Consider the following 23,966-nt stretch of genomic DNA (forward strand, 5'->3'; position numbering starts at 1 on the left):
GTGGCGCTCTGGGCGAGCTTCGCTCCTGGCGCCCGGAGGAGGACAGCGGGGGTGGGGGGTGCTAACGGAGGCGGAGCGCTAGCAGAGGTACAGAGAGCGCATGTCGAGAAACGGGACACTGATTGGCCAAGAAGACTCGACACGTCACATCAAAGATCTTATTATTGTGGAGATGGCTCACTCCTATCTCAGAAACACTGGCGCAAAAAAGATTTTTAACCCCTGAAAAAAAATCGTTTGTGCGGTCTGAAAAATGTGCGCAGTCTGAAAAATCTATTGCGCGGCCACTTCGACTGGACTGCGCGGCCGTGCACGCGCGCAGCGTAAAGGGAACACTGCTGAGGACCACTTAACTCATCAGAAAAATGTACAGAGCTAATGCCAGATTTTCACATAGAAGGGTTATTATACCAGTTAAACAAAAAAGCAGTTCCTCTTCCGACTTTTAACAAGTTCCCCCAGGTCCAGAAAGAGAACAATTCCTAATAAAGCCATCGCCAGCAGCAGAGCAGACAAAAAACAGACAAACAAAAAATATTGCAATTGAATGAGAACTAACCTTATTTGTTTTCTTCTCCTATCATTTGGACTCTGATTGCAAACTTCAAAAGGTTTCAGACGTTTTCTTTGCTCGCAGAAGTAATTAAATGACAGCGGACAGGATTAAGACGAGGGTTATTAATGTGTCCAGATCTCTGAGCCGGAGTGTCATCATTGATTATTGTCTTCATTTTTATTTGGGCTTTGTTGAGCTGATGGGCTTTCGCTCACGCACACACACACACTGGTGAATCATTCAGATAATTATACATATTTCATTTGGCAGCGAATGGAGGATATAAATAAATCGTTACGGCACAAAGCAGATTTGCTTTGAAAATTAAATCAAATTTTATATTCCTGAGGCACGCATTTATAATTCTTCACTTCCTGAATCATGTAAGAAGTATTTAGTGAGAACTCAAATGTACTTTTCAACTCTGCCGGAGTGCCGGTGTTTTGGATTAAAACCAAGGCAGAATATCTTAAAAACGGCAAAAATCTCTGAAAATCTGCAAGCAACATCCAAACCGTGAGTGTGAATACAGATCGCGATCAATAGTGTTGCATGCTGGGTATGGAAACTGTGAGTGTGAATACAGATCGCGATCAATAGTGTTGCATGCTGGGTATGGAAACTGTGAGTGTGAATACAGATCGCGAGGAGTAGTATAAATGTCAGTCAGTGATTACTGACTTTAGGTATAGCCTGCCCCTGGTCACCACTGCAGCACCCTACTAAACAATGATGTAACAACTAAACGGTTGTACACATACTGTTGATTTTTTTCAGCCTAAATCTACAGTTGCTGTTTGTACTTTCAGTAATATCTGCGTGTTGATCCCTTAAACCCACAAACGGCTCCAGCATCCCCTCTTCACCTTGCTCTGTTTGTGCCAGAAGCCATGGTAGTGCTTCCTTTATACTCATTTGGATCAGTGAGCCCCTGCAGCACCTCATCCGGAGGAACAGTCAAAGCCTGAACTCACCGAATGTCTGATCATTCCTGCCTTCAACCAATCACGCTCTGCTATTGATTGACAGCACTGATTGTCGACATGATGGAAGTGGCTTACGCAATATCTACCCTGTTTATTGAAATTCAATGCAGTCATTTGCACACACTTTGTATTTTAATGCAAATGAGGAAAGCTTCTTTCATGCTAATGTTTTTTTGTTTTTTTTGTCCCTTTGTTGGCAGATTATACCCAAAGAAAATGAAACACGGTCTACTCTAATGTACAAGTACATCATCCATGAGGACTCGGTGCCCGTCAACAACAACAACGTCATCCAGGAGGACACGTACGAGTGGGCCCTGAAGAGCTGGTCTCCCTGTTCCAAGCCCTGTGCCGGAGGTACTTGAAGAATTACCACCCCATTAGGAAGACTTCTTTTGTTACTCTAACAAGTATATGATTGTCTGTATATTACACGCCTTTCACAGCGTGAGTCCTTGAGTAGATCCTTGTTTCTAAGCAGAACGTATCATGGATCTTTTCTTTTTTTTTCACTTTTTTCTCAAGCTGAGGCTGTTTCTTTTGAATTTAAAAAGTCCTTGAATAACTTTTATTTTCAGTTTGTCTTTTATTAAACATCTGTACTCATTTTTCTTTTAAGTGTTATGCATGTCTTATTATGCTGACATGATGCCCACATATGAGAGGATCGCACATTATTGGTGGTGTTTGAGTAGGTAGGTACCGTGTGGCTTGCAGCACAGTGAGGGATCATTTAAAACCCCTCTATGAAGCTTGAAAACGATGGTGAGGTAACACCTCCTTAAGATGGGTTGTTGTTTTAACTAAAGAAATACAGTCGAAGACGACCAGTTTATCGGGCGTGAAACATCCATGATTCTGAGGATTTATTACATTACATTGCATTTCATTTAGCTGATGCTTTTATCCAAAGCGACTTACAATAAGTGCATTCAACCATGAGTACAAACTCAGAACAATAAGAACGTACAACTTCTTCAAGAAGGCCAAACTACTAAGTGCTATAAATAAAGTGCCATTTAAGTGCTATTCACGGTATATTTGGAAAAGATGTGTTTTTAGTTTTTAGTTTGCGACAAAAGATGTAGAGACGTTGTCCGGATGTCAATGGGGAGCTCATTCCACCATTGAGGAGCCAGGACAGCAAACAGTCGTGACTTTGTTTAGTGTTTAGCTCGCAGTGACGGAGCTATAAGCCGATTGGCAGAAGCCGAGCGGAGCGAACGAGCTGGGATGTGCGGTTTTACCATGTCCTGGATGTAGACTGGACCCGATCTGTTCGTAGCACGGTACGCAATGTTTTGAAGCGGATGCGGGCGACCACCAGTAACCAGTGAAGGTCGCGGAGGAGCGGAGTAGTGTAGGTGAATTTGGGGAGGTTAAAGACCAGTCGAGCTGCTGCATTCTGGATGAGCCGCAGAGGTCGGATGGCACTAGCAGGTAGACCTGCCAGGAGGGAGTTACAGTAGTCAAGGCACATAGAAGGTTGTTTTGATGGAGAAAGGAGGAGACTTGTCTTACCTCCTTCTGTCATCTATCATAGACGATGATTATCAGGCACTAAAACACAAAGGAATATGAGAAAAGGAATCTTGCCCTTCTGGAACGTTATCACAGTGACAATTATTTCATCTTTCACCAATAAGATCATCCTGTCACCACAGTAGAAGTACAGAGTTTGCAAAAAAAAATACTATATGTGAAAATACTATACTTGTTTCAATACTTTAAAAAGTACTGATGCTTTTCAATGATTTTACAAACATTAAATGTTGTCTAAAATTGCCAAGATTTAAGATTTTCTGTAGAATGAAAATGATTGATTGAATTATGTTTCGTAGTTTCTTTACATTTTCACTATGTCTGGTTTTCTGGATTCCACAAAGACTTGTACGCTAAAGTCTTCGCTTCCTTTTCAGGGTTTCAGTACACCAAGTATGGGTGTCGAAAGAAAGGGGACACCAAGATGGTCCATCGGGGATACTGCGACGCCGGCAAGAAGCCCAAACCCATCCGCAGGATGTGCAACCTGCAGGACTGCACGCAGCCGCAGTGAGTACAGACTCCACGACTCGTGCCGATTACAGATTCTGCAGTCTATTAAGATTTAGAAAAACATCAGCTTCTCTTCCACTGTAGTGTGTGTGTGATATAGTGGGAATAGTGAGAAAATAAGTACTTAACGCCCAGAAATATTTTTTTATCAAGATGGAAACTGGGGTTCATTTGTATTTCCGAGCACTTTGTCTTTTGACTCTTGAGGTATAAAAGCAATTCCTTTGCTCTTTACAGATCTGTCGGTACAGGTGAGTCCTCGCTAGAGTCGAGCAGTGTGGGTAAAATCCTCCCTCATTGCATATCTCACGACATTGCAATATTAATGTGCATTAACGGGATACGTTGCATTTTCTGGAAAATCAACTGAGAAACAGATGATTCATTCTGATCCTAACTAATCCAGCCAATGAAATACAAATCACAGAACTGCATCACATTGATGCAAAATCATATAAACATGACCATAAAGGAGTCCTGCTCATTGATGAGCAGCATTGCTCACAATGAGGTCATAAATCCAGGGATATAAAAGGATAGGTACCAAATCATGAACAATAAAGTCGTTACCATATGGTCTCATGGTAGACAGTAGAGTGCATTACTATACTACCATTCCAACAGAAATCTAAACGGATTGTTGTACTTCAAAGTTTTCACATATTCTTTAAAAATCATCACATAAACCTTCAAAATCCTCATTAAAAAAAACATGCAACAGTGGAAACTGTTTGAAAAGGGGCGGGCACTTAAAAAAACATACATGGCAGTTGATTGGATCAACCATCTGTCAATCAAACTCTCCCCGTAGCCAGTTGAGGGAAGAGTGAAAACATGTTCTCATCGAGAAAAGCCTTCAGTGACTTTCTCCAGGTCTGATATAACACACCTGTAAGCCACGCCCCTTTCTGCTGGTCGCTCCTCACAGGACGCTGATTGGTCCGTGCGCTGGTTTACCAAAACTCGATGGCATTACTTGAAGCGTGAAGGTTGATTTCCTTGATTTCCTGCTGATGCAGTAGAATGAGAACTTTAACAAATTTGTTTGCAATTTCACACAATTCACCCTTGAGTACGCCTTTAAATGACTGATTTGATTCAGAGAAGTAGGCTCAAATGTTGTTTTCCAGCGCCAAAGTATTGCACTTTCATAAAGACATTTGATTCAAGAGAGATTAGAGTAGAATATTTATAATTAAAGCAACAGAGGCCAAGACGTCCTCACTTTCACACTCTGTTCACACTTGGGTATTTCAAGTGGCAGCTAAATTATTCAGCCATGATTAAATAGATTTTCTAGCGTTGCCGCTACACTGGAATACAACCAATGAGTCCATTTCCCAAAAGATGTTTTTCCTCTCTTTATTTTCAAGTCACAGTAGCTTGTTGAGATTACATCTTCTCACATGGGGAAGCTGCTAACAGCAATAATGTTTTTTCCCCCACATTAGTTTGAAGTTATTTGGGAATAGCCAGTAACTCTTTATCTTACAATTCCCATGATGCAATTCCATAGCATTGTTCATTAGACCCTCCTTGTCTGAATCGCATCCCTCTCAGTTTGTCAATGTTTAGAAAAGTTCCTCATTAGCTACAGAAGACATTTTTAAACCATTTTTCAAGTAAATTGTTATTTATTATTAAAAGAACAAACTCATGCACATACTGTATTTTTTATTGTGAATGTTCTTATTGTTGCCCAAAAGAGCTACTAACCTTCAAAGTGTTTAATTAGTTTGGATTTTAATACAAGCTGTTTGTGTCCCATTAAAAATTAAATGCTGCCATATTTCCACCCTGATAATAATTGAATCTGGGGAGACTGATGTGTTGTGTTCAGCTTTGTAAAAAAAGTAAATAATATAAATTCAGCAAACACACAGTTGCGTCACACATTCAAGTGGCAGCTACTGGGACACAAGTGAAATACACAATATAACACCTTAAATGGGAGGCCAGGTAGACAACTGCCAGGGGACCCCTAATTTAAAAGTGCCCCAAACAGCTAAAGTGTAGATGTATTATGATATTTAGCAATACAAAATATTTAATCATGTCACTATTCAAAGTCATTGTTCCCCAAATATAACTTACAAAAGGCCCCCATAGCACCTTAAAAAATACACAACTCGGCTGTACGTGCTTCTACTTGATGAAGAAATGTTATCGGCTACGTTGAAGATTCAGAATTCCAAAATATAACAATTCAAATGTAATGCATTATTAGTCATTATCATCTTCGAATTGAAAGCTCCAGCTTTAAATATATTTAAGTACATTGTGCCTCTCTTTCACTCTTGAAGTCATCATTTGAATGCAGGACTTTTACTGTACGGTATCAATAATACTCTTTTCATAGTCATTAGTTTTGCTTCAATGCTTTTTCTACCACTGCTCACACCGGCATTCCCAGCCTCGCCAGGGGCCTTTTAATCTTTATCTCTCCCCCTGAAAAGCACACCTAGGTCTGGAAACGGTGAAATACAACAAGCGGTGGTCCAAACAGGCATTAATTGCTTACTTTGAAGTAGAGCATGGATTCAATTGGCGGGGGTATTTTGCTGGCGATAACGCTGTCAGTGTTAGAAGTTATTATCAAGTCATACGCTGGTGAAATACAGTCTTTTTGTTCATTGTTTTCCCTGCTTTCTCGCGGTCCCACCGCTGAAATACTCTCTGCTTCGGGAAGTGAAGATGAGTGTTGGTTGTAGAGTGAACTGCAGTTATTGAGCCTGATGTTTGATTATCCAAAGTTAACACTAAACTGCACCAAATTGAACAAAAACACTCCCTCGGACCCCCGGAAATGCACCAGCCACACCGGACGAGCCGATTCCTTACTTATAGTAAGATGGTGTGAAAAAGTCTTAATGTATTGGAGTCATTAACTCAGTGTGAAGTAGTTCAGATATATTCAGCAGCCATTCCCCTCTGTGCTGCAACTGAGCAGCAGCATTGATCGGAAATGTTAAACCCGTCTCCTAATGTTAGTTTTAGCCCTTTGTTTAGTAACACCACGGATTCAAACCCTCAGAGATGGAGTTAAAGACGATGAGTCTCTAATCACAGCGGTGGTTTTACAAGATCCCGGAGCGGGTCTACTGTCGCGAGAGATCCATCAAAGAGGTTTCAAATGTGGCCCCCGATACTGTAAAAACAATGGTAGCTGGATTAGAGACGAGATAAAGAGAGATAGAGGGAGTGGAGATACAGCCTCTCTGTGTGAAAACAAACTCAAGCTGTGTGTAGCAGCTGCTGCGCTCCAAACAGCGGCAGCAGGATGGGGAAAGTTTCAAAATAAATATATGTGGGGAAATAAATGTGTCGGCTGAGGTGATCCAGTCTAAATGCTGGGGCCGTGACAGAAAAAAAATGCCCTGCAGGTGAAAGAAATGGATGCCTAAGCTGATTAGTGATGGAGAGCCGCAGCCAGAATCCTCCACCCCAAAAGCGGCTTCAGTTTAATCGGGCAACTTCATTACTCGAAGATGATGCAACGTAACGTGCCGAAGACCTCACAGAGCGAGCTAATGTTTCCCCGCCGGCTGTTCTGTTGAGCTTTGAACCACTAAAGGCGAGCGATGTAAAACTGCCGCGATCGCATGCCGGATGAAACACTCGCTCCCTGGTGTTGGTTGTGTTTCTCTCTTAATAAGGTCGGATTGACTTCTCTTTGGGATGTGCTCCATCTGAACAACAACAAAAAAGGGAATAACTTGTTTTCTTCAGCACAGGCTGGATCACCATGCCTCCTGCATCTTAATGCACAAGCTAAACTGTAAAAGTGGTGTGCATGAGACTCTTTTGCCTGCAGAGGCCCTACACCAGGCAGTTTGATCCAGACTGAAATATGACAGGATTTATTAACTTGGGTCAGCGTGATATTTTTGTAGATGTACGAGATCCCCAGAGGATCAATATCACAGACTTCAGTGATCCCCCTGATTATATCTAACTTGGATGCACGTAAAACGTTTCTAAACACTTCCTGTTATTGCAATGTAATTGCAATTCTCTACCTTTCCTTTGACTCTTTGCACTCGGCACTCTTTGGTTTCTCGAGTTGGTCAGTGTGAGGAGACAGACCTTTGAAAAGAAAGGCTAATTTGCTCGATAGCTGGGCGGCTTTTCTTTTCATCATTTCTTGACTCGCAACCTTTTGCCTCCTGACTTGACCCGTCTCTCATCCTGAAGCTCAGAAAAGGTCTGAAAGTTTGGTCAAGTCTGAGAAGATTCCGGCAGAAGAGATGAGAAATGTCAAGGAGGAAATTTGGGACAGTGTGCCCGAACGAGATTAGATTACATTACTGGTGATGGTGTAGAGCAATATCAGGCCGCCGGTAGCGCTGAGAACAAAACGCAGACGGGTTTGTCAGTCATAATGAGGAGTTCTGTAACTTTTGTTGTCTTCGACCACTTCTAAAATACTGCAGTCTCTGAATGTCGGTGTGTACACAGCAGAGACAAATTCACATCGCAGCCTCAGAAATACAGAAAAGTCCACTTTCATACAACCATTTTTTTGGACACCGTTTGTTGGTAATATGGCACTCTCTGAGTTAAGTAATGAAATCAGGATGCACACATTATATTAGTAGTAGTGCAATAGCAATATGGCTAAAAACAAGTCCGACAAAGCAGGAAAACACCAACAATGATAAGCCGAGCCAAACTTACTTGGAAGAGAAAGGATGAAGCGTGCTGACTTGGTTCAAGCCAATTATGGGTTTTATTTATTCAATCAAACATTGCTAAAGGAGCCGTTGCAGACGAGATCTCTACTCAAATGCGCCTTTTTAGTGTGGTTCATATTATCTGGATGTACTTTTGAAAAAAACTGATGTGAATGTCTGACTGCTCATGTTTTTTCCCTGTCGAACTCTCTGAGAAACGGGTATTTTCCCTTTTTTAAAGGGTCATTTCACCGAGAACATAAAGCATATAGGCCACAAAAGTTTGTTAATGTGCTGCAGCTTTGAGATATCCATCGTTGAGATTTCTGCCACCAGCCCCGATGCACCACGTCGTTAGTAGCGCTCAATTCATCCAAAAATGTAAACTAAAAACATAGCAGGAAAATACCCCAACGACTTTCTTTCAAAAGTAGAAAACATGGTAAATTGCCACGCTTCGGCGGCTTAGATTACAATCTGATTTGAGTCAACTAACCCTTTAAAAAGGGCTGATTGATTGGGTTAGGGCAGCGGTTCCCAAACTTTTTAGGCCACGCACCCCCTTCTACATCCCGACCGGGTTCACGCACCCCCAACCCCCCACACCTTAAAAAAAAACGCAACAGAGCCTATTTATAGCCGCATAAAATCGGACCAATGCAAGAACTGTTTGCTTGCGCGTGGCGTTTGTTACAAGATTCAGTCCGCTGTATAAATTTCAGTTACACAAGGCGTCACTTTTAACGAGCAATAAGGATGGCGAGGACACACGCACAGGCTCAGAGGCAGATTGCATTTCACATTTATTTACTTAAACACAGTAAGCCACGTAAAGAACAAAGAGTGGCACATGCATAGGCTCAGAAACAGATATAAATAAAAAAGGAGCAGATATGAAGCCCGTAGTGCGTTTTGTGTAGACCCAACACATGAATGAGACTGCAGTTGTTTTTGGCTGTTTTGTAGCTCTTCCAATTTTGATCTAAAAACTGTAAGGGGCTTCTGACTTGCACTGGCATGCTTGGTGTTCAGGTGGCGGCGCAAATAAGAGGCTTCAGACAGCTGTTAGCCAGAACCTCACTGCGCAACACGCACTGAGGCTTCGGGCAATCTGCATCGCCAATCCAAGTGAAGCCCAGACCCAGATAATTGTCATCATATTTCCTCTTTTTTTCCCAGTCTGATGCTCACTCTCGTTTCCTCTTTTTTCACCTTGACTCCGCGATGGGCCTCTGTGCTCCCGGTCCGTCTCCTCTTTCTCCGAGTCCCAGTCGATTTCTTCTCCCGGTCTCTCCCCAACGCACCTCTCAGTTTCTCTCCCTCCGGTTCCTCCCTCTCTCTCTGTCCCTCTCCTCTTTTATTACTGATAGCTTCAGATGTCCCACCTGACAGCTTCCCCGATTTCAGCCAGTTTAACATATTTTCATGGATGTTGCTGAATGAATGAAATGACGTTAGGTGCACAAGCTAGGCTAGCTAGTGTGTACGTAAAAGACAGTCTGGCGGCCGGACCGGAAGTGCATCTATTTATTAAATTGTACGTTTTTAATTTTAAATTTAAATCTTACAAAGGGAATTTTTATAATTAAAAAATCCTACTTAATTTTTTGTTTTAATTATGTTTAATATTAACTATTGCACCATTAGACCACCATTACATTTTTCCTCTCGCGCACCCCCTAGAGGCACACTTTGACACACTTTGGGAGTCCCTGGGTTTGGGTGACTGCTCGCTAATTCAATGGAGCAGTAGAAGCAGAAGAATAGTAAGTAATTACTCTCCAAAGACAAAGAATGCTTTCAGAGTTATTGGCGCCTGCTTCAGAAGCAGACACTCAATTATTTGCTGCCCTGCAAAGAAGCCTGAATTAATTACTCATTGTTGGAACTGCTGTGTATCGGGTTGCAGGTCTTCTAGGATTGTAAGGGCGTGTTTCTTCTCACATGGAGCCCACAAATACCTCCGAGTGAATGAATACAGGTGTTTTTTCTGCACACTACATAAGATCAAGAAAAGAGAAAACTACATATGTAGAACATATGTAGTTTTCTCTTTTCTTGATCTTTTAAATCTCAACCACAATCCTCCAAGCTCTCATTAGGTGAAAGTCCCGCCACGTGAGCCTTTTCTTTGTGTTCATTCTGCTGCTAGATCATCTAAAAAGCAGCTTGTGGAGGATTCTGGGAGAAGCCTGCTCAGTCCCGGCCTGTTAGGGAATTGAATTGAAGGACGGAGGTCTGATGAGAGGTTTGGTGGGGGAGATTATCTCAGTGTGACGGCTTTGCAGATTCAGACCCCGAATCAATCCGCCTCTCACCACACAGCAATGCTGTGAGATTACCGGGTTAGTGAGATAACTCTGTGTTCAACCCTTTAGGTTTGTGTCTCACAGGGATCCCTTAGCTTCTACTGAAACTAAAACTTATCAAAGAGGCAGATCGATATGAAAGGACTTAAAGGCAGGTTTATGTTTCCTTCGTAGCAAAAAGTTTTTTTCAAGCAAAGATATCGGACATTTGGAAGTTCAATGTTATCAAACATGAGCATGTTCTGCTTTTCTATTTTTATGTGTACTGAATATATTTGGGTTTTGTGCTGTTGGGCGAGCAAAGTCAAACATAGACATCAACTTGGGCTACGGGAAATTGTAATTGGCATTTTAGAGACCGGACAATTAATCGATTCATCATAAAAATAATACAAGGATTAATCCATTTGGCCAAGTTTCACTTGAATGACTCAGACCATTGTTTTATCGAAACACTCAAAAACACTCTCTCTCCACACTGCTGTGTTAGATGACGACGCCCCATAAGCGGGGAAATGTGGTTAAAAAAAATGTTTTTTATTTCACTGGGTCTTTAACGTATGCTGGTAGGCTACCTAGACACTGCGGTCCTTTGTGCTAAATGCTAACATCAGCGTGCTAACATGCACACGGGGAAACATGCTGATTAGCATGTTCACTATCTAAGTTAACATACCAGTATTTTATTTAAAGTTTGACCTGCTGGTTGCGCTACATGTAAGGTCAGTGGGTCCCGAGGGGAACGCGGATGTCCGAACCAAATGTCACGCCAATCCATCCAATAGTTGTTTAAACTTTTCACTTAAAACCACAATCTTGAAAGTGGAGCTAGACGGGAAAAGTCAGTGGATCACAAAGGGAAGAGGATTCCTCCACTAGGAACCATTAACGTCTGAAGTTGTGTGTGTGTTTGCTTTGATTTCCAGTCGACACTCATCTCCTTCCCGACCTTGAGTTTTTTCTTTCTAATTATTTCAGTCGTCTGTGAAGTAATCAGTGTGATTTCGATCACGGGCATGATCTGCTTCAGTCATCTGAAAGAAAAACATAGTGAGATATAATAAAGATCAAGTGCTGCAGAATGATTTCAAGTGTAGTTATTGAAAACAATTTGCATGCCTTTATGCAGCAGTGGGTGGAAATATCTCCCCTGATGTGAGAATATATCGAGTTTAGATGATGGAGCACTTAACTTGACTGTTTCAGGGAACTGTCTTCCGCATTGACGCTTGCATAGTTGGATGTCAATTTTGCTAAAGTAATTTGCATGTTATTTGTTTATTGAGTTATGAATTTGAGGAGACCGAAAAGAGAAGCTCTATTTATTCGTTTGGAATGAAGATGTCTGTGACTCTGACGTAATCTCAATGATGTTTTTCAAGAAGTGTTCTGTGTTCGTTCTGATGGATTCCTGCCATTTAGAACCGATGGATTCATTGACAAAGCACGTCTACTCATGTAGGATAATGGATGTAGGACTTCTTCCGCCTCTTGTGTGCAGACACTGTTGTCCACATTTTGGGTATTTTTGTCACGACATAATCGGCTCAACCATGCTGCATATCCCCGAGTAATACGCACTCTTTGTTTCATCCAGATGGATCTCGGAGGACTGGGAGCATTGCACCAAATCCTGCGGCAGCCTGGGCTTTCATATCCGGACGGTGCGCTGCGTTCAGGGCCTCAGCGAGGGCACCAACCGCTCCGTCCACAGCAAGTACTGCAGCGGCGAGAAGCCGGAGAGCCGGAGGCCCTGCAACAGAGTGTCGTGTCCCGCCCAGTGGAGGACCGGAGCCTGGTCAGAGGTTCGGTACCCACAGGATTTTCTTTTGAAAGAGAGACGACTCTAATGTTGAAGGGTCTTTTAGCCACAGATCCCTGTGATTGATTTGATGTTTAGCGTCATCTCGGTTCCAATTAACAGCTCACTTGGCGTGATGTGATTTTTTTTTTTTTGACAAGATCATGTATAAAGTGAAACATGAGGTGTCAGATATTTAATTAAAGGCAGTGTCATATCTCAGTGGAAAACATGTCAGTTTGAGTTCTCCCATTTCACCAAATGAGACTTTTTGAAGCCATAAAAAATCCAATAAATCCGACCTCCTGCTGAGTGGTGCATTGCAGAACAGAGCTAACAAGAAGACATTCTTCATGTCGGCATCTGATTTCTGTGAGCAGGTTTCAGATTTTATTTTTATGATATGGCCCATCTTTATGTGGCGTAGCTTTTTATATTTGTGCAGATAATAGTTAAATAACAGTTGTGTATTAGGAAGATGATTGTGACAATGTACAATACGTTATAATTGTGTTACTTTTTGTAGGGTTTGAACTGTATTAATTGATCTTGCACAAAACTCCTTTGGGCTACAGCTGCAGACCCGGCTTTACAGGAACAGTGTTGATCCTGACGTCTTCTGTTTCGATCTCAAAGTGACGTGGTGGTTCACTTTGATCTGTAGCTTTAGCTTTAGCGTCTGTCTTTATCTTTTTTCACCTGTTTTCAACGCTATATCAGTGTGACATCCTGGTAGGCATCCATTGTAGGCCCCTCCTGTCTAATTATCCCTTTTCGTTAATCCCAAAAAATAGAGAATATTTATGCAGGGAGTGCCGATAATGACAGTGTGGGCTGCTTGTAAGCTCTGACAGCTTGGCGGTTTAGCGAAGGGTCATTTCCCCTGACGCGATTTTGGTGTTCGCCAAACGTCATCGCTAGCATGGTGTGCAAGTTGAAGTTGAGATGGCGACATATAAAACAGAACGGCATTATGAAAAGCAAATTCACAGGGTGAAGAGCAGTAAGTGCTCGGTATAAAACAGGCAATAAAAGTTCAGTTTTTTTAGAAAGTGTGAGTCATCGCAACCACGAGAGGTCCTTGACATCCAGCTGTAGCTGGCAGCACAAAATATGAAGCAATGTGCTGCAGCAGAATGCGAGATCAGCTGTGGACACACAGACGTACTCAAACGATCGCCTCCTGGCAGAGGTATAAAGTTAAAATGCCTCTTCTCAGACAAACTCTTAAGTCATGTTCAGAAAATCAATCCAGGCACGGAAAACCCTGCTGTGTGCAGCAGGGTGTGCAGATTCCCTTTGTGAGGAATCCAGTCTGAAAAGGAGGACAGAAAAGTCTCCATGCTGAGGCTTTAGCCAGATCTGCTGTGCAGCTTGTTATCCCACTGCTTGTTGTGACATTTGCTGTGGCCTGTGTGACATGCTCTGCTATTTTTCTCTGCTTGCGAGTGAGTCCCCTATTTTCTTTCGCTCCCCCACAGTGCTCTGTGACCTGTGGAGAGGGGATGGAGAGAAGACTGGTCACCTGCCGGATTGGAGATCAGTGTAACGGGGACAAACCGGAAACTGTGAGATTTTGCAGACCGGGACCCTGCCACGGTAAGGATGACATTTATTAAGGATACCTATGCTGGGCCTTTTTCTAAAATAGGTCTTCGGATCAATTCTGTCAACGATTTCTCCAAAAACATTTCCTTCTGGAAGTTTGCAGGTTTCACCTCCTTCACTAGAAAATATGTACTGTCCAACCTCCCAATCGGTTTCCATTGGTTTCCGCATAGGATTGAAATCAATGGGCAGACCCTTGGAACTTACTGGAGTTGCACAATGCATCACAGTGAACGTCATGTCTGCATTCATTAGTTTTAAAGTTCTGTTGTTGGGTCCTTGATGAAATTCATCTTCCAATTTCCTTAAAATATTCTGTCCTTCAGCTCACAACAATAATACAACTTCTCTGATGAAGGACTCCTTCGTGCAGGTTTTATGGCTGCAGTTGAATAGTCCTTTTCTGTTATGAAGGTTCCTACTCAGTGAAATGACACAGAAGTACCTAAGTGGCCGCCATGATAAGTGCCGGTCGAATTATCTAAATGCAAAGGAAAGGAGCTTCAATGCTTCCTTACTTAGCTCCTTTAGCATAGGAAACACTGGAACTGCCTTTACGAAAGGAAAGAAGATAATGCCGACCCACAATTCCTTGCAGCGGCAACATTTAAAGTGACGTATCATTCGGCCGTTTACGAGAACAAACGATCATGACCAACAAACGCAGATCATGTAAATAACCGTTACTATAACTTGGAAATACTTTCAATAATCTGTTAAACCGGCTGGAAAACTAAACTAAACGTTGCTGAAAACTGCTGTAAAGTGATCAAACTGACGTATTTGATATTCTCTCTCAGCCCTCATTCTTTTATTTTATTTTACTTCAGTTACAGAAGCTTTAATGAAAGAAACTGGACGAGCTCTTGAGTCTGAGTTTCTGATTATAATCTTTTTAATCAACTATTTTGTCACATTACAATAAAACACTATCAAGTCAACACGAGTTGTGTGGTGTTTCATAAACTGTTGTCTTCATATTCTTATGATCAGATTATAATCTGCATGTAAACCATAAGTAAAAATGCATCTGAAATGTGAAACACCACAGCATGGTTTGTAGAACAGTCATCAGTGTATGTTTATTTGTAGTGAATGCACTGACACACGCAAAGTCTGTAACAAAATATACACTTCTTACAAAAGAAAAATTGGATTAATTCGCTTTAAAACATATCGGTTTAAATAGATCTTGGAAATATAAGATACAAATGTATACAAGCATGTGTGAGCTTTGTCATTTTGTGACTCGTGACTGAATAAATGATGATGCATGGCCGATCAGCTGGGACCCGTCCGGTTTTGATCGGCAGCTGATGGATTGATTTAAAGCAGCTGCCTCCAGTCATTCATTACGGCATTGTGCTGTAATTGGCACAGGGCCTGCTGTGTAGCGAACACATAGTCTCGCTTTAACAGCTCAAGTCGCATTCATTTAAAAATGACATTTTAAAATGTCGGCGTATACCGAATACCTGCTTGAACCCTCCCTATGAAGCATAAATGTCAAGCGGATTTGCAGCAGAGATATAGGGATACGTGGTACAGAGATGCATATGATACACAAATGTATATCTCATATCGATCTACACTCGATGTGGCTGCTGTGGGATCCACATTCTGAATCTGCAACGAGTAACAACTAAAACCAGGTCTATACACTCACTGTTGAGGGTAATGACTTATGCATTGAACATACTGAGGATATGAATACGGGGGAATCATCCTGCAGCACATTTACACCGTTACAAGTAGAAAAGCAGAAAAAGAGAAACAGGATTTTTGAAACGGCTAAAATGACAAATGAAAGTCAGGAAGTTGGCCCAATATTTAATATTATTTTTATTATTTATTGTAACTTATTTATTATAGTAAGTTTATAAAATAACACAATTGTCAGCGTTAACCGTTTTGTACTGAAATGAAGCAATTCATGATGCTCGGCCCATTACCTTCTCAAAGAGAAAGCAAAATGCTGTGTTTTGAATGGTTCACCTCTTTGAGGGACAACTTAAACGTTTTTTTTTGTTGAAGATCTGTAATTTCACATAAAAAATGTTGCCGCTGTAAATGGCTCCTTTACTTCCCTTGTGTGTTGCATTGATTGTATTGAAGTCGATCAACAGCACACAAAGAAAAAAATAAAATACAAAAACCTTTTTTGTTTGCATACTGACTAACTTTTAGTCACGGTTTTTCCCTCTTGTGTATTAACGTAACATTTTAAAGACTCCTCCAACATTGTGGACGACAATACATTCTGTCTACTACACAATAAAAAAACAGATCCTCCTTTTGAATGGCACAAACACCTGGCTGTCAGTCTTTGGTTAAACCTGCACCCACTTCTACTCAGCGCTCACAGCTTCTCTGTGTGACTCACTCATCAAGCTCACGTCATTTTTCTTTTTTTGTCTTTCAGACGAGCCGTGTAACGGAGACAAGTCCATCTTCTGCCAAATGGAGGTGCTTGCGCGATACTGCTCCATTCCGGGCTACAGCAAGCTGTGCTGCGACTCCTGCGGCAAGCGCGGCGGCGCCCTGTCTCTCTTCTCGGAGGCGGCCGAGGACCACGTTCGCTTCGGCTCCGCCTCCCAGCTGCTGGAGACTCTGACGGCCTCCTCGGCAGCCAACGCCACTCGCGGAGGTAATCAGGGCCCCGGCAAAGGAGCCACCGCCAAACGCGCCACCACCGCTGCCCCGCCGAAGAAGAGCCCGGCGAAGACCACGACGGCGCCACGGCGGGTCCCACGACACGTGGGTCTCGCCGGCAGGAAGATGCCCGCTATGGCGCCGTCTCCCCCGCCAGGTTCCACAGAGGGTCAAAGGTCGAGCAGCTCGACGGATAGTCGGTGGCCTACGGCGCTCTCTGAGGTGGAGAGATGAGAGTGAGGCCCTTCTTCCCCTTCAGGACTCGTAATGTACAGCAGCTTCATCCTGAGTCTTCTCACGCCAGAAACACCACAGAGAGGAAAAAAGAAAAGTGCTGGTTCACTTTGTTTTGTTTTTTTAGAATTCCCCTTCCCTCTCGCCCCTCATATTGACTTTAAAAACGACGTCTCACAGGAAGCTCCCAGAGCATATCACGACTCAAACGTTTCATTGAGGAGAAGATAAAACATTTTTTTCAAACTAAAGGAGGCACGTGGTCAGAAAACAAAGGCTGATTGTAGGGACTCACTTTAGGTATCAAATAGCCAAAAGACAGCTAAATATTTAAACAAAATGGCATTTAAGTAACCACACCGTTTCCAAACTTTTTAACAGTAGATGTTACAAACAAATAGTAGCTTAATTCAAACCAAAGCTTTTGAACCCAACAGCTCCTGTAGCGTTCTTGTCTGTCACCAACAGTGAGGTGTCTGTATTTCCCCCCGGTTGGTCTTTTTGTCTGGTCTTGTCATTTAATGAATCGGGTCTGCAGAGCGTTGCAGCGGGTCTTCCGGCAAAATCCTCAGCAGACAAAAGCAGGGAAAATGTCAACAAGCGCAGTCATTAGAGCAGATTCAATTTGTGAAAATGTCTGCGGAATGCAGACATTTTCACATTTTTGAAAAGACCACATTTTGAAAAGACCACAACACAGTCGGAGTGTGATCGGTTACATTTACCATGATGTCGTTCCCAGATGTTTTGGATTTGATTGACATTGCTAAACAACATGTTGCAGCTCATGAAATGCGCCCTCGTCCAATCTCGACTGTCACCTTTTGAGCTGTGTGGGAGGTTGCTTTGAATTTGAAGTGGGTGACGATGGGCAAAACGTTTAAAAGATCCTCTCACGCAGCTGAAATAAATGCCCTTTTTACTTGAACTTTACAAACTGCCATTTTCTTGCCAAAAAAGATGTTAGTGTGACGCTTGACTTGCAGAGAATGCACCTGTCCCAGTACTCGAGGAGTCAAAACTAAAATAAACGCCAGACTTTATGTGGCCAAGAAGGAAAAGTGGCCAAACCAGTGAAAACCATTAGGAAAATGGTTTTTAGTTGTATAGATTTTTTTTATATAACCAGCCATGTCTGTTAAATGGCGCTCTACAGTTTCTATGGAAATGGGTATTTATAAAGGTTCCTGTAAATACTGTACATGCAGATATCAGTATTATTTGAAGAAGCTGAGGATACTTAAAAAAAAAACATTTTATTCAGATATAATAAAATATATTATTCTAAATGTTTACAGTTTCAACAGCTTTGTTAAATGGACTTTACTGATGCACCATCTCATTCTGAAGTTCTTTGGGGAATGTTTTTTTTTTTTTCTTGCTTGTTTGCTTTCTTGCCGAGAGTTTGTTATGATGATTGATACCACTTTCATAGCTGCACGGTAAATATGAATAATCAGTCAGGAGACTATTAGCTTAGCTTAGCATAAAGACTGTAAGCAGGGGGGGGGGGGGGGGGGGGGAACTTGCTTGGCTATTTTTCCTAAAGTACGCCCACCAAGCTCACTAATTAATATATTATATATCGTTAATTTGATCCTCACAAAAAACGAGGCTAGCTGTTTCCTCCTGCTTGGAGTCATTGGGTTAAGCTAAGCTAACCATCCTTGTGGTTGTCATGTATTAACCTGCAGACATGAGAGTGATATCAATCTTCTCCTCTAACTTTTTGAAAGAAAGTGAATAAGCTCATATCTCAAAGAGTCAAACTATTCCATTAAGAAGCATCTTGTAAACGTTAACCCCAGCCTTTACCTTTTTTCTAAATCAGAAGTTTGTATGATGCTAGCCATCGACCTTTTCAACTCTTTGTATTGCCCTCCTTGTGAAGGTTGTTTGGCCAAAGAAGGGAACTAAGTAGGGAACGTATTTAGCAAGTGTTCATAAAACTGTGTGTTAAATACCGCAGGTGCTTGTTCAGTTTGAACTGCGTGGTAAAAAAAATTACCAGGCAGCTGAAATGTGTTTTGAAATGTTCTACTTTGATGTGACCGTGAAAGTGTAAATGCTCATCTTGAAAATGCTGTTCAGTGTTGGATTTGCAGGTCATTTTCTACAGTTACATATACTGTTTTGAATTTCAACTCACTTAAAGCGACATTAAGCTTTTTCTGACCACTAGGGGGCAGAAAGACTCCCAAACAAACTCACAGTTGCGTATTTACAGATCCAGCAGAAATAAAGCAACATGAGTATCCCATTGAATCACGTTTCTGTCCACCTGGTGAATATAAATCCCACATGTATGCTCCTTTTAGCTCCATTTTGGTCGCTACCAACTTCTGAGGGAAATATGTGATAATCTGTTAATGTCTTTAGCCTCTAAAAATTCCACTTTTCTAACCATCTTATTTCAGCTCTCTGCAGTTTGGTGCTAACATAAGATGACGAGAGCCGATGTGCTAAAAGCAGTGCAGTGCTACAGGTGTTTATTCTCAGGTGGTTCAGCGTGCTTTCACAGTACAAATTGGATTATATTTTATTGTAACACATTTCGCCCAATGGAGCTTCAAGCTCATCACACCCATACACATTCAGTCTAAACAAGGTGTTATAGTACATGTTGTGTGTGTAGGAACAAAGTATCATTATAAGCAAAAGATGCTAAAAAGGATTTGACAATATATATATACTTTTTTATTTTATTATATTTCTGAAATAGCTTTTTTTTGTGGAGGAAGAAGGTTCAGGAGAGAAAAAGCTATTTATTGAAGAAAATCCTCACAACCACCATGCATCTGACTGCAATAGCAAATACACAGTTTTGTGTTTTCAGCAAAATAAATAACTATTCACACTCACTCCTGTGTGCCAATGTATAGTACATGTATATAGCATTGAGTACATAAATATTTATTGAGACTTAAAGGGTTCAGCTTTGTTTTTACAGTGTGTGCAGTGCCAACTGTTCAATGCAGCAGATAAACCATTGAATCACATTTCTGAAAATCTTTTCATCCACATTTTCACTTTGAATGGATTTCTAAAAAAAAACTTTCAAAAAATGATAGACTAGAAATTACATTGTTCTTTGCAAACAAATAGATGTAAATATACATGCTCAATTTTGAGATGTTTTACTTTTTTCAGAAAGCTGTCTTTTCACAGCTGTTTTGTAGAAGTTGTTAACAGAGCTGTTACATCACAGTGACATGTACTGACCAGACAAATGCTTTATTTTAACCAATAAAACATTAATAGTTTAGCACCAGTGAAGTTGTTTTTTTATGCTGTTTGTAGATGTCAGTATTGTCTAACCATTTTACATTTTCCTCCTTTGTCCACGTCCTTTACTTGCTGCCTTTACAACATTGCTGCTAATGTTATACAGAGCTTGTAATAATACGTAGGTTATAGTTGTAGATGTTACATTGACAATCCCTGAGCCTCAGACAGATATTACTGCAATGCATTCTCCATGTACTGTATTATTACCCACTGTGCTATCCGTGCATTTTGAGTATTACGATTGTCATGACTGTCAGTCACTCTCTGCTCTATTCGCTTTTCCTATGTATTTGTGTAGATTGAAGTGTACACTACTGATGCTGTTTGTTGTAATGGGGAGCACATAGCAATAAAAGATATGATTAAATACTCGGATGTCTTGCTTTCAGGCTTTCTACATGAGTACTGCAGCATTAAAGAAAACAATCTGCACACACAATCCTGTAAGTCAAGTTGGAGCATTTTTTGTTGTTATACAGTTTCAACAAAAAAGCGGAAACATATTATATACTGAAGTTTAGTGCTGTCGGACGTGATGCGATGACGCTCTGCTCCCGAGAAAAAGAAAGCCAATGCTTCATGTCTTAAACTTGCATTCTCTTTACTGGCCACCAGGGCGCGACTCCTGTGGTTGTATAGAAGTATATGCTTCATGTCTTAAAGCTGCATTTGCTCTCCTGACCACCAGGGGGTGACTCCTGTGGTTGTATAGAAGTATATGCTTCATGTCTTAAAGCTGCACTTTCTCTCCTGACCACCAGGGGGCGACTCCTGTGGTTGTATAGAAGTGTATGAGAAAATAACTCTGCTGCTCTCTTGATTTATTCCCGAAGTGAACATGGTAAACATGAGTTTATGTTCTCGATCTCTAGTTTCAATAATTCAAATATAAGTTTCAATTAAAAGATGGCGAGGTCACGAGGACTATGTCCACTTCTTGTATAGAATCCATGGTCAGTAGTGTAAGTTATGTTAAAAACACATTTATTTTAAGCCCAATCGTGATGTTTTTTCTAACCCTAACTCAATGGTTTTGTTTGAAATTGCGTGCGCTCAAACCTAATGCTAAAGATATGGGGTAGCTGACCGAATGTGCTCAAAGCGAAGGCGGATGTACTTTATTGCAATAGAAACACGGAAAAACAGAACAAAACATGTCAAGTGAAATAATTTGAATGTCAAGGCTCAATACTTTACTTCCCTAGCTCGACTCAAACCTGTTCACTCCTACTTAAAATGTATTATTAGCATTGTGGGATGGACTCAAAATAAACCTCAGTGTGTGTGTGTTCACGGTTAATGAAGGAGCAAGACACTCAGTCCGACCGTGTGACTTAATGATGTGTTTGTAATAGTTTGTTTTTGGATGGAGCAACCACGGAGGAATAAAGTATGTGTTGGGCCGGATTCACCGAGTTCCCAACAAAAGTGTGTGTAGCCGAGAGGCTCGCCGGTGCCCCGCGGCCTCATTTTAAATACCTAGCATGCAACATCGGTGCAACGCGTGATGCATTTGCAACACGGACTAAAGTTGTTGTGGGTGTTCAGATTTCTGCATGAATAAACAAAACGCATAACAGAGCGACTCATCTACATAGTGGAGTTATTAGAAACACATTATTATGGGAACACACGCACCAGCAACAATCACGACTGCCACACACCTGTGTGACTTCATGAGTGTGTAAAAAAGAAAAAACACAGCTCGCAGTGTGTGTGTGTGTGTGTGTGTGTGTGTCCAGGTCACCCTTTATGTATGTAATGTGAACCACAACGACCTCACGACTCCCGATTACAGGAGAAAAGTTGTTGAGTGTTAAACTCGGCGAGAAGAAGAAAACAGAATAGAAAAGAGCCTTTAGAAAATGACAGATAAATTAGAAAGCTTCGTCTTGTTGTTTACTCAGTCGCGGGAAGACGACCTTCCTCGGATCGTCTATTGACAACGTTATCAGTTTATTTAATTGCCGGGCTCCAGTTTGCTTTTTTTCTGCTACAATGGCTTCTGCTGCTCCTGGTTACTCTTACTGCATGCACATGAGAGGGAAACATTACGGCCTCATCAATGTTTAGTCACATTAGCCGGCTAACGTCAAAAATGTCATGAATAATTGCTTTTGTATAGTTCCTTGGAAATGAGGATGCCATATGTGCAGTGACAGACTCTGAGACTCCGTGCACCATTCTGTCTGAATGGATTATTTCTTCCTTCTTGATGTATTGCCATATCAACTGCAGTTGATTGGGAATTTGCGTCAATGCCTCTCAACAACAAAACATGTGATAGACGTGCCGCAATTGAGAAGGTGAGCTCACTTTATGTTCCCGCTCCATAGAGTCCGGGACATTGCATCCTCTAAAAGACTCAATTTAATCTACGTTGTCTCAGAAAGAGTCGTCTTTAGTGGGCTTCCCTCCCAATGATGGTGAAGTTGTCTTGATAAGGTGGATGACTAGCAGTAGGAGCTTTCCCTTGTTTAGTTTTTTTTAACAAAAGTCCACTACAAGTTATTGCGTTTTTGCTGACGTTCCAGAGAGGAGACCTCATTCCCATAATCATATAATTACAGCAATCAGTGCCACCAGAGTTGCTTCATCAGCAAACCTAATCATCTTGACAGTGTGACACTCTTGCTTACCGATTCATTTATCGTGTAATTTTGTGCAAAAAAAGAAGAAAAGAAATACCATGTTTGGTCCTTTAACCAAATGGAAAGATATTGTGGGTTGTACGTTATTAAGATTTCAATTACAATCATAGATCACTAAGAATCAAGACGTATTACACATGATTACAGTAGTTTCCTCCCTCCCTTCTCCTTGTCTTCTGCTCTTCAATCAGTTTTGACATTTGCTGCACTAATCACATCTGATTAAGTTTGATTCATAATCAACAATTATCGTCGGGAGAGTTTCTCAAACAGAGTTTTCACTTTCTCTGAGACTCCTTTCACATCTGTTACGGCCCAGATGTATTGGTAAAAGGGAAAAGGTTTTAATACACTGTAAACCCCTTTGGTTGCAATGAAAGGAAAATGTTCCGCAGTCAATTTTTGGACCGTGACTTGTCTGCACAGAGCCTTGAGGTAGTTTCATAGTAAGTAAAACAAGCAAGAGGAAATTGGTGTCAATTTATGTATTGACACCAGTTAAAATATGCTTACGTTGCGCCGTTGCATACAGGATAAATATAACCAAGATTGCTTTAGATTGATAGATATCTTTATTTAGATCATGATTACTGTTAATTACATTTTAATGTAAATGGAGATTAAACGGTTCTCTCTTATTAGTCAGAGTGTAATCAAGGTCAGAATGTTATTCAATTAATCTTGAATTAAAATGGCATTACAGGCATTTCATGTAAAAATGGCTTCCACAGGATGACGTGTTCAGTCATCACATGTGGATGTTTAAATATATGACATAATAAATTGAATATAATAAATATGTGTATAGGGCAGCAGAGTTAGACTTCTCAGCGTGTCTTTCACATTTCTTTCACTGCAGCATTTAATAAATTGTCTGCACAGCATGATTTCAGGTTATTATAATTCTGAAAGCAGCAACAAAAGCTCAATGTGCCCGCACCCGAAAGAGCAGCAAGTATCTCCCTGGTATTAACATCCTTTTGACGTGTAATGAAATTGCTTATTTTGTACACTACACCCGTGAACAACGATAATCCAATGCTGGATTAGTCTTGTGGGCTATTTTGACCTTTTAATAGGGATCTAGATTAAGGCCAACAACTATGTTAATATTCAAATCCACACAATTTACTCGTTTGCTACATTGCTGCAG

The 23,966-nt window shown here is 41.2% G+C and overlaps 1 protein-coding gene across 1 annotated transcript in view; it reads left to right on the forward strand.

The window, feature by feature from the left end:
• adamts3 (ADAM metallopeptidase with thrombospondin type 1 motif, 3) overlaps positions 1-16,874 on the forward strand; it is a gene marked incomplete at both ends in the record, with an annotated part of 134,181 nt that extends 117,307 nt beyond the window's left edge. The window contains 5 exons of the mRNA XM_079222504.1: positions 1,743-1,899; positions 3,462-3,594; positions 12,177-12,384; positions 13,862-13,979; positions 16,411-16,874. Of these exons, the coding sequence (XP_079078630.1) occupies positions 1,743-1,899; positions 3,462-3,594; positions 12,177-12,384; positions 13,862-13,979; positions 16,411-16,874 (1,080 nt within the window). The remainder of the gene's footprint in view (positions 1-1,742; positions 1,900-3,461; positions 3,595-12,176; positions 12,385-13,861; positions 13,980-16,410) is intronic.
• Positions 16,875-23,966: the final 7,092 nt, after the last annotated feature.

Source organism: Taurulus bubalis (assembly GCF_910589615.1).
Source record: "Taurulus bubalis genome assembly, chromosome: 8".
In the NCBI taxonomy this organism is placed as follows: domain Eukaryota; kingdom Metazoa; phylum Chordata; class Actinopteri; order Perciformes; family Cottidae; genus Taurulus; species Taurulus bubalis.